The following is a 12,015-nucleotide window of genomic DNA, read 5'->3' as shown; positions in this document are numbered from 1 at the left end:
AGCTTGTTTCATAAGCAAATTTATATTCTATGGGTTCATTTAGTAGGACTTTTATAACCACAGAATGCTCAGAAAAAAAAAAAACATTGCTTCCTATAATAGCTGTAGAGGAAAATGGTATTGTTTGGGATCATTTGAACATGAGCAAATGGACATAGTTTTCTCTCATGAATCCCTATCCTATTGTTTTCTATATTATTCTGTTTACTTGATGAGTTTGTCTGTTGGCCACCAATTAAAAAGTATTTTACACCATCCAGTTCTCAAGTAGGAATTTTCTAATTACATGGCCTTAATAATTTTACTTTCCCAAGATATTAAGTATAAAAACTTACATCAAATGATGACTTATTATCTATCTTGCTACTTCATTTTGTTTGCAGATACTGTATTCTCAGTTTTATGTAATGAGTATGAGGTCCCTTAAAGTAAGTGATGTAAAATGCACCCAGAGAGCTCTATACAGTGGAATATTGTATGAACCTTTTGAAATGCAAATTCTAAATTCATAAGCAGCATTCAGATAGATGTACTGTTAGCCTTGATACTTAAAGACATTGCTAGCTACACCCCTATAAAAGTGGAAGACTGGAGGTTGGATATGATAATGCATTCTATGTGTTTGTGTAGGCATACAGCAGATTCTACCAACATGTACAGTTATTATGTGGTATTACAATTTTAATATGTGCAGACATGTCATGGTTTATTTTGGGGAACTGGAAAGAGTAGTCATTAATCACAACAGCGTTTTATGTCCAAATTTTATATTAGTGACTACTGTCATATTCTAAAACTGTTTCCTAAACAATTGGCTTTACCATAAATGTAGAGCTACATTTTATTATAGCCCCTGTTGTGGTCAGCCTTAATTGAATCTCTGCTAAAGTGAAGGTTGTTTGTAAATGAATATACATTTTCTCACCATATGAAACACTGCTGCAACAGTAACAGTTCCAATTGCTAAGTCAGTGGTCACAACAATAGACTCACACAAACTAAAGTTTATTTGTGCCCCACAGATGTATCTTGTGATTTTCCCAGAGGGAACAAGGTATAATAAGACACAGACAAAAATACTTTCAGCCAGTCAGGCATTTGCTGCTCAACGGGGTAAGTAAAACTTTGACTGATTGAGAAAAATACTTTTTGAGGAGAATGATCTTTGTTTTCTTTAGCTTCTTCCTATAGAATATGTCTGTGTGTCTTTCTTTTTTTAAGATTACTTACTTTTTATGTATACAGTGTTCTGCATGTATTTCAAAAGAGGCCACCAGGTCTCATTGTAGATGGTTGTGAGCCACCATGTAGTTGCTGGGAATTGAACTCAGGACCTCTGGAAGAGCAGTCAGTGCTCCTAACACCTGAGCCATCTCTCCAGCCCATGAGAATATGTGTTTCTTATAAGAACTGAATGAAAGAATGTCTGATCTTTTACAGAGTTAAGTAGATTCTTAGTAAGTTGTGTCACAGAGGTTAGTCCACATGCTTGCCATGGCTCATATTCCCATGCTGTGAAGTAAATGATTATTCCAAGAAAGTGCACTTTTGTGAGTGACTCGGTATAGCATAAATAAACGTACACAAATATATGTGTGTCATATGGAAATATAGGTGTATGTGTAATAATTAGAGAGTGCAGGTCAGGTGCCACCGCAGGCAAGTCTATTAGTAATGGCTAAGCTAATATTGAGAGGTACAGCAGAAATCAAGAAGATGGGATTTGCTCCCTCTGCAAAGACAGAACACATGTGCCATAGCTGTGTGTTTAAGAAGTGTGTGTTCTGGAGCAAGCCCATGTGCCTTCTCAGCCATCTTGCTAGCCCCCCCTGAGCCCATTTGTTTATGCCTCTGATTTCTGAGTTATCAGCAACCTTATTTGTTGTCTCATTTCTCTGGCCATTAAGAACATAAACTCTCTGCCATCTTAGTGAGGATTTCCATTGCTCTGATAAAACACCATGACCCAAAGCAACCAGGGGAGGAAAGGATTTGTTTCAGCTCATAGTTGTATATCATAATCCATTTTGAGGGTAGACAGCAGAAATTCAAACAGGTAGGAACCTGGAGTCAGGCACTGATGCAAAGGCCATGGAGGAGTGCTGCTTATTGGCTTACTCCTCATGACTTGCTCAACTTACTTTCTTATAGAACCCAGGACTATCATGATCTGGGCCTTCCCATGTCAGTCATCAAAAAAAAAAAAAAAAAAGCACTATAGGCTGGCCTACAGGTAAATTCTTCAGGAGGTATTTCCTTAATTGATGATCCCTCTTCTCAAAGTTCCTCTAGCCTGTGTCTAGTTACCCAGCCACTACTGTGTCTCTGAGGGTGAACTTTGACCAAAGGGTTTAGTAGAATTCCTTTAGCACTAAAGGGAAGGTAAGTTGTCTTTAGTTAGCTCTCTAGTTACATCAGACATGACAAGTATTACTGTGCATTTGACCCCATTTACCCTATTTCTGAAGAATAATTGAAGAGACCTGGAGAGGAAAGCAGAGAGACGCCAGAACAGGAACTAGATATCCACAAGGAGGGTTTATTTGTTTTGTTTACTTTTTGGGACAATTTTCATTTCTTAATTATTTTTAAAATGAGTCCATAAAATAAGGGGCCATTGTGGTATTTTCATACAAGTCCGTTAAGATTATATGTAGGAATTGGATAAATACACTAGGAAGAATCAGTCAGCTAACGACTTTAAGTTTCAGGATAGTGTATGCCACATCATGTTTCAGAATTGAGAAGCACTTGGTTGGGAACCACAGTTCTTTCTACATTAAGACTAGAGGAGGAGGATGTGCTGTCTGACTTAGGATGGGAATTTCCTTCTGTGCCATCACCGAAGGGCCAGGCTTTGTCTTAGTTGTATGTAGTAACCAGACTTTGTTTGTGCCTGATATTGAGGGGCCATCTGTAAGAACCTATCTTTGGGGGGTTTCAGTCGGATCCAGCCAACTTGTAGGGTTTGTACCTGAGAGGGAGAGTGTGGATTGAGATACGACAGATAAAGATACTAAAGAAAAGGAAGGCAAAAGACTTCCTTACCAAGATATAAAAACAAGCAAGTGTAATTACCTTTTCCATACCCAAAACATCAAGTAACTATCTCTTCAATTAAATATTCTCTTGTTTAAGCAGGACATGTAGCGACCACACCAAGTAACTATATCTTGACTTAAGCATTCTATAGTTCAGGAAGGACATACAGCAACCACATCCTATGCCAAGTATCCTGTTGCATTCACATCTTAGTCCAGACATCCTTGTTATTTCATCTTGGAAGAGCAAGGGCAGACAAAAACTCTCTGACCTTCAGTCAAGATGAAGTGGAGCCATTTCTATAGACCCTAACAGTTGTAAGCATAGTTTGTGTGGTTGTAATAATTAGACATTAGTGGATTGGATGTACCTAGGTACAGACAAACAAGAATTTGCATTAAGTTTTTTCTTCTCATGTGTTGATACCATGTCTAATCTGCTTTTTGGGCTTCCAGTTCTAACCATCTAATAAAAATACTGGTTAAGCCAGTGTTGTTGAAATGGTAGTGCATACCAATGGCTGGGATCTAAGGTAGGAGGATCATAAATCTGAGGTCAGCCTGGGTCTGTCCATCCATGCATCCATGCATCCATCCATGCATCCATCCATCCATCCACACATGCATCCATCCATTCATCCATAATCCTGGTCAAGGTGATATGTACCCTGCAAGCTTGACAGGGTGATTCTGTAAAAGTTCTGAGATTGGATGGGCTATAGTAGCAAAGAAGGACTTAGCTGACAAGATAAGTTTCCCAGCTTGTTTGACTTTTCAGACTTTGATACAAGTTTGTGAATAAATTATACTCTTTCTGCCCTGGGGACTGAAGTCAGATATGTGGTTGTGGGAATCATTTTCATTCCCACACCACCCTGCATTTTAAAAATTCTTCTGAGGACAGTCCCACCATACTGTAGCTGTTCTTCTGCTGTTCTTCCTTATGTAGCCACTTTCCCTGGAGAGAAGCAATAGGAACTTCAAATTGGGTTCTCCCTAGTCACTGTTGAAATTCCATAGTGAGACCTTGTGTTTCCTGTGAAATTCTCAGTATATAGAAGAGAGTGGAGGCAATGATGAATTCTATTCCTAAAAATGTGAGTGTTTGGCAAGATGTTGTTGCCCTTCTGTGGTATCTTTCCTGCCAGGGCTAACCCAAGAGAAGGGTCCCAGTGGGTCATAAGCTTCCTGAGGAGCAGCCTTCCCCAGCTTCCGTCAGGTGTCTCCTTCATGTACATGTCTAATGAATATATGACCTAAGTAAAGATGGCAATGCAAGAGAGCATTCTTAGCACATAGCCAGCTCATAGATGTGAGCTTAGGGTATTAAACTTTTTAATTCCTGTCTATTTGTGGTAGTTGATAAAGAATGTAGATGTTGAACTTAATGTATTCCTAATCATGACCACACTGAATCCACCTGCTTTCTAGGCCTTCCAGTATTAAAACACGTGCTGACACCAAGAGTAAAGGCAACTCACGTTGCTTTTGATTCTATGAAGAGTCATTTAGATGCAATTTACGATGTCACAGTGGTTTACGAAGGGAATGAGAAAGGGTCAGGAAAATACTCAAACTCACCGTCCATGACTGGTAAGTCCACATTTTTGTGTATTAGAGGCTGAATAGTACATGGTATAGGTAAGATATAAACTCTTGTCTTTCTTTCTTTTTTTAATTAGTGAGTGTACTCATTGCTTTCCTCCAGAAGTATGGTATCTTGCTATTTGCTCTAGCCTCAAGTTTGCAATTCTCCTGATTCAGCCACCCCTGTGTTAAGATTGTCTAGCCCTGAAGCTGGCCTCCTTTATTTCACTTACTATTGGTTACTAATGTATGATATTTGAAATTTGACTCATCATTCTAAATTTCACATTTCTGATGAGTCTGTGGAGGTCATTAACCTGGCTTCTTTCTGCCAGAGGTTCACATATGAGGCTGCAAAGATCTACAAAGATATGAGGACAAGCTGCTCGTCTAGCAATGTCAAGGAGTAAGTGATGGTCAGTGTAGCCTTGAATCTTCTTTTTTGTTGTTGTTGTTTTTTTATCTTGTTTTGCTTTATTTTTCAGTACAAGGTCCCACTATGTAGACCAAGCTGGCCTTGAACTCAGGCCACTACACCCAGCTCCCCCACTCCACACACGCACAACATACCCTTTTTTTTTTTTTTTATTCTTTTTGTCTTGAGCCTTCTTTATAGCATGTTTGGGAAGGACATTTGTATTATCATACAAGAAGAAATTGTGCCATTTTCAAGCACGTGCTAGATTTTAAGGACTCAGAACTATTGTTTGTGTCATACAACCAAAGGGCTTGGAGTGGGAATAGTTTAGGTAACTGTAGCTACAAACTCAACATTTGAACATGGGGACAGATGAAAGGAGGGCTGGAAGATACTGGCTCCTTTCAGAGGGTTCTTTTGAGAGGGGGAAGGGAGAGAGGGAGGGAGGGAGAGAGAGAGAGAGAGAGAGAGAGAGAGAGAGAGAGAGAGAGAGAGAGAGAGAGAGAGAGAGAGAGAGAGAGAGAGAGAGAGGAGAAGCGAGAGACACATTTGACACATGACAATAGAGCTCTCTTATAATCCCAGTACTGAGGAAGAAGAGGCAGAAGGGAGATATGCTCTAAGAAATGTCTACACGCCACAGTGTGATGAACACTTCAAGTTTATTTTTAAAGAAATCTGCAGTCTCCTTGGCCCCACACACTCCCTTTGTATTAAATACTTATCCAGTACTTGTCTTTATTTTCATGTTAAGCCATAGGAACATGAAGCAGTTTGATAGTCGAAACCAGCCAGCTTTCTTCCATACTTTGAGGAAGAAACTGACTTTGGCAGTGAAAGAGAAAAGGCATTAAAATATAAAATATTTTAATGTAATTTTTTTTCTTTTTTCTTTTTTTGGTTTTTCGAGACAAGGTTTCTCTGTATTGTTTTGGAGGCTATTCTGGAACTCTCTCTGTAGACCAGGCTGGCCTCGAACTCACACGCCTGCCTCTGCCTCTTGAGTACTGGGATTAAAGATGTGCACCACCAACGCCCAGCTATTTTATATAGTTACATTAAAACTATGTTCCATTCAAAATATCCCAGGTATGTTTACTGTTAACAGTACACCTGATATGTACCCATATTGCCCATAATGCCCGGCTAATGTAAATATTTTTAAAATTAATTTTTAAGTTAGTATACAAAGTGATAGGTTTCATTATGGCATTTCCATTCCTAGAGGCAGTATGGCTGTTTCTCCAGTTCAGCTGCTAGAAGCCAGTGACAGTCAACCCAGGGTTAGCAAGTGCTGTGTACTGATATGGAGCTTAATACTGCAAGTCATAAGTTTATAGTTTTCCAACTTTTCTGGATATTTATTCCTTTGTTTTCACTGTAAGTCACTTTATGTAATCATGAATTCTAGAGTAGTAAGACCTAAAATCTTTTTCTTCTTTGTTAGAGTTTCTCTGCAAACAGTGTCCCAAGCTTCATATTCACTTTGATCGTATAGACAAAAATGAAGTTCCAGAGGAGCAAGAACACATGAAAAAATGGCTTCATGAGCGCTTTGAGATAAAAGATAAGTAAGTGGTAACAGCTCCAGCATTCATAAGCTGCAGTTCAACTAAATTTCACAATAGTAACCAGTTTAAAAAGAGGTGTTTTCATTGTTTAGGAAATACTAATCAAACTTGCGTAGATAAGACCTTGCATACTTCCTGTGTAACACGTTTAATAGTGCATTGCCCTTGTATAAAAATTAACTTCAGCATTTCTACATCAGTACGGCTGTTGGTGTCTGTACAATGACAACTAAACAGGGTCAACTAGGAGGCTTTTTTCAAAAGCTAATGGCACAGCTAAAGTGAAACTAAAGTTTGTATTGTTTCAAGATCGCTTTTTATGAACTCAAGTTAAATCTTACTCTGCCCTTACATGCTCACGTTTTAAACTGTCATGAGTTACTGTAAAGCTTATGTCATGATGGCCTACCTGCCGTGCTTTCTGGACGGTAGGCTGCTATGACGTATGACATAAGACGGAAAGGAAGAGCCTTTCCTCTGCTGGCTACACAGGAGGGAACAGCCAGGCTGTGGAGATCATGACCTTGAAGTACAGGTGAGCACAGCACCAGTGTGCTGTGGGAAGAGGAGGGGACAGTTGATGTTTTCATAGTGAAATTGCCTCCTTTCTTTTTCTTTTTCTTTTTTTTTCTTTTTTTGGTTTTTCGAGACAAGGTTTCTCTGTATTGTTTTGGAGACTGCCCTGGAACTCGCTTTGTAGACCAGGCTGGCCTCGAATTCACAGAGATCCGCCTGCCTCTGCCTCCCGAGTGCTGGGATTAAAGGCGTGTGCCACCAACGCCCGGCTAGCCTCCTTTCTTGAATTAGTAAAAAAAAAAAATACTGCTGGTTGAAAGTGAAATTTCATAATAGATTTCGTTGTCACGTGCTAGTACCTGACATAATTTTTCAATTGGTGATGGGAAAAGTGTAAGAAGACCTATGTATCTTAATATGAAACTGCGTTTTCAGAAAAGGACTGGACAGTGTTTAGTGCCCACCTGTTTGTGTTACAGACACCATATGTGTTGTTTTTGCTTTTTTCTCTTTGGTTCTTATGCTCTTTGGGGTCCCACCACCCAACTCCCAAATAAATCATATGGAGGCTTATTTTTTCTTATGAATGCCCAGCCTTCACTTGACTTATTTCTAGCCAGCTTTTCTTAAGTTATCCCATCTACCTTATTCCACTTGGCTTTTTATCTTCTTCTATTCTATAGACCTTCTTTACTTCTTACTTCAGGGCTTGCTGTGTGGCTGGGTGGCCGGCCCCTGGAGCCCTTCTTTCCTCCTTTCTTTCATACCTCAATCTTTTCTTCCCAGATTTCTCCTCCTGTTTATTCTCTCTGTCTGCTAGTCCCGTCTATCCTTTCTCTTGCCTTGCTATTGGCCATTTAGCTCTTAATTAGACCCTCGGGTGTTTTAGACAGGCACAGCTTCACAGAGTTAAACAAATGTAACATAAAAGAATGCAACACATCTTTGCATCATTAAACAAATGTTCCACAGCATAAACAAATGTAACACATCTTAAAGTACTCTACACCAAACATTGTTACCTCTATGGATATGCCCTTAAGGCAATAGGAATTCTTCCTGTGCTGTCTGTCCTGTCCTTCTGCTATAACTTTACATGTTTAAGTCAGAGGGGAGAATTAATAAACTACATTCTTTATTTGTCTCGTCTGTTTTTATAATTACATGGGATTAAGAACTTTTGGGAGGTATCTTAGGCACTGCTCTGTTGCTGTGAAGAGACACCATGACCAAAGCAGCTCTTACAGGAGAAAGAATGTAATCAGGGACTTCTTACAGCTTCAGAGGTTTGGTTCATTGTCATTATGATGGTGAGCATGGGAGCATGCAGGCAGGCATGGTGCTGAAGATGTAGTTGGGAGTTACATCCTGATCCACAAGCAATAGAGAGAGAGGGAGAGGGAGACTGGGTCTGGCATGGGCTTTTGAAACCTCATGTCCACTCCCAGAATACACTTTCTCCAACAAGGCCACACCTCTTAATCCTTTTCAAATAGTCACCATTCCCTGGTGACTAAGCATTCAAATATATGAACCTATAGAGGACATATTATTCAAACTGCCACAGGATGAAAACTCTATGTTGTAAGAATTTCTTTTCTTTAACTTCTTTGAAAGCTTATTCCTGTGAGTTGGATCCAGAGGCTCACACATGATGGGCAAGCACTCTACCATTGAGCTACAGCCTCAACCGTTTACGTTTTACGGGATGAGAGCTGTGGGAGGAAGGAGTGAAGCTGGTAGGTCACTAGTCATACGAGTCAGCTTGCTATAACTTCTTCTAGATGGAAAGGTAAAAAACAAAAATGGGCTGGAGTGATGGCTCAGCAGTTGAGCGCTTGCTGCTCTTCCAGAGGGCCTGGGTTTGTTTCCCAGCACCCACATGGTGGCTCACAGTTGTCGGTGAGTCCTATTTCAATGGATCTGACACCCTGTCTGGCCTGTTTTGAGTTTCACTTCCCATATGGTAAGGATATACTACAATGATACCATAAACTAGTGGTGAGCATCCTGCGTTACAATCTCTGATGTCTCCTCACTCACCTGGGTTTTCTAAGGAACTGTACTTGCTCAGCAAGTATTTAGTATCCAGTAAATGATTTTTTTGTTTGTTTCAACACCAAAATGCTTAAAACTGCAAGTATCAATTCTGCTGTTTTTCATTCTGGCCATAGGTTGCTCATAGAATTCTATGATTCACCAGATCCAGAAAGAAGAAACAAATTTCCTGGGAAAAGTGTTCATTCCAGACTAAGTGTCAAGAAGACTTTACCATCAGTGTTGATCTTGGGTAGTCTGACTGCTGTCATGCTCATGACAGAGTCTGGAAGGAAACTGTATGTGGGTACGTGGTTGTATGGAACCCTCCTTGGCTGCCTCTGGTTTGTTATTAAAACATAAGCAAGTAACGTACTCCAGTCATTGTCTCTTACTGATGGCTACATATTACATCACATTGTTTCCTGAATTAAATAAGAAGTTTTTTTAAAGCCTTGTTGATTGAATACTGGATAAAATAGAATTAGTGACCACAGCCAACATGCAGTTGATTTGGGGCAGACACGCATGACTTTTCAGGTGCTGGAGTTGCTGGAAATGTGCAAACTAAGTGGAGTTTATGCTGTTTTTTATGTTCTTCATGAACTAATGTCCACTTGTGAAGATGATTTGGATTGTATAATTTGGTGTTTGTAATTCAGATGGCTGTATTTTAACATTACTTTGTAGCATATTTCACTATATTCATTACCTTCCATTTTTATTACTTGGCAGCTCAAACTCTTATCACTAAAGTATTTTATATTTTGAAACTACGTGATACTGGGTTTTTGTTAAATTTTGCAAGTCAATGAAAGATACTGTAATTATGTGTTGAGATGTTCAAAGAAAAAGGTGAAAAGTGTTCATGGTGAAAAGAATCTGTCGAGTGTATATTTTTATTATATTGCTCTATTTAGCTAGTTTTCTTTATATTTGCAAAATAACAAACATTTCTAATATTTATTAAAATTGATTAATTTGCATACCCCTATTCTGCAGAGAATAATGTGTAAGATGTCCAAATGGAGTTGAAACTCTGTTATGACTCTGTCTCATTTGGTAGAGCTTTAAACAGCCCAGCGTCTGAGCTACTGAGTTAGTGCCTCCCAGCGTCTGTGCTGGACTGCTTTTAGACACAAGGGTCCCTGTTATCTTCGTATTGGAATGGACATCCACAGAACTTTAGGTGATGGAAGTCTGCCAGCATCCTGACTATCTGTCCTAGCACGTGCCTTCTGCCTGTCTCCCTTTGCTTTGGCACTGCATTTGGTCTGGAGCGTGTGCACTCGTGGTTGCTTGCTGCTCGTTCCAGCCCTCGCTCTCTGGCTTGGTGTCCTCCAGTGGTGCTGTTCATTGTTGGGGTGCAGGCAGTGCTGCCTGGCTCAAAGGGGAATTCCCCTGACTCCTATGGGTAAGCCACCTTGGCTACTGCAGAAGCATTTTGCATTTATGTCAAGAAACATCAGGATTGGGTAAAGGTTATTTCTCTTCAGTTTTCATGGAGTCACACTGTTGATACATATCACCTGTGAACGAGAGCTACCTTCCAGGACCAAATCACATTGTTCTCAGTCATGGAACAGTGTATCCTATGGATGGAAGGAAGCTTTCTAAAGTTTGATTTGCTGTATTTTTATGTTGTAATTTAAGTGTGATTGCCTACTAGTCCTTTCTGCATACTTCATACTGATTTATGTCACAGAATTATTATACCAATGATCAAGTTGAAATAGACCATTTAAATCACAATAAATAATTTTGTTTAAGTTGAGGGAAATTTTGCCTCTTATATTTGTTTTCTTAAAACCAGAAAATGAGCCATTTCAAGCATCTTTGAAGAGTTATGTGCTGTCACTTGGTTTTTGTGCATTTGTATATTCATATATGGATATGTATATTCACATACGGATATGTATGTTCACATATGGATATGTATATTCATATACAATACACACACATCCACAGAACATAGTGTCCTAAAAACAAATAAAAACTTGTTCATCATGTTACTGTGCTGAATTGTTACCGTCTTTTACTTAAAAAGTGAAGTTGAGATCAACCTCACATCTCTGTTAAATACATTTTTTTTAGCAGTCCTATTAGAGCTCCTTTTGACCAGATCAAAATAAGTACAAGTTATGAGACTTCAAACATGACTGGGGGCTGGAGAGACAGACAGCTCAGTAGTAAAGAGCGCACTTGCAGAGGGTTCGGTGCCCAGCACCTGCATAGAGGCTCACAAAGGCCTATTATCCAGCCCAATTGGAATTGGACACATTCTTTGGCTTCCATGAGCAGCCACATGCATATGCTTACACAAACAAATTAAAACAAATGTTTAAATAAGTGTGTGCTGTGCATTTGTTTTTTAAAAGAGAGTACCATTAGAATCACATGGATATAATTGATTCCTTTTAAACAGGGCAAGTGATCTGCACATGATCTTTTGAATATTAGCACTGACTTATTCTTGAGAGCAGCCCATAAAATGTGGTAATTGGAAATAAATTGTATCAAAATGTTTGAAAAATTAAAACCGTCTCTTAAACATGTTAATTTTGATTTGGCATAATTATTTTCTGGAAACTAACAGCCTACCTGTGAATCCTGTCACATAATTTAAGATTTTATTTATATTACTGTTGAATTGCAGTTTAGGGGCTACAGTAGCTTTCCTTTATAGGATTGCCATGAGTGTGCATGCTTCTGTTTCTCAGAAAGGGTATTTGGATGGAGTAAGAAAACAAATAAAATTTCTCACTCTTCTCATGTCTGTGCTGTCTAACATTCCACGACTCAGGTGTCCACCTGTTTTTAGCATGGAGAAGGTTTAGTAATTAGA

At 39.2% G+C, this 12,015-nt stretch overlaps 1 protein-coding gene across 2 annotated transcripts in view; it reads left to right on the top strand.

Moving 5' to 3' along the window:
• Positions 1-11,729, top strand: part of Agpat5 (1-acylglycerol-3-phosphate O-acyltransferase 5) — a 38,420-nt gene extending 26,691 nt beyond the window's left edge. The window contains exons 5-8 of one of the 2 annotated variants that reach the window (XM_040733434.1): positions 1,005-1,113; positions 4,473-4,634; positions 6,494-6,617; positions 9,308-11,729. In XM_040733434.1, coding sequence (XP_040589368.1) covers positions 1,005-1,113; positions 4,473-4,634; positions 6,494-6,617; positions 9,308-9,533 — 621 coding nt within the window. In that variant the 3' untranslated portion in view covers positions 9,534-11,729. The remainder of the gene's footprint in view (positions 1-1,004; positions 1,114-4,472; positions 4,635-6,493; positions 6,618-9,307) is intronic. The other variant, XM_005082600.4, reaches the window with a different exon arrangement.
• Positions 11,730-12,015: the final 286 nt, after the last annotated feature.

The sequence above is a fragment of the Mesocricetus auratus genome, unplaced genomic scaffold (genome assembly GCF_017639785.1).
Source record: "Mesocricetus auratus isolate SY011 unplaced genomic scaffold, BCM_Maur_2.0 Super-Scaffold_100031, whole genome shotgun sequence".
Lineage (NCBI taxonomy): Eukaryota > Metazoa > Chordata > Mammalia > Rodentia > Cricetidae > Mesocricetus > Mesocricetus auratus.
This window is presented reverse-complemented; position numbering and strand designations above follow the sequence as displayed.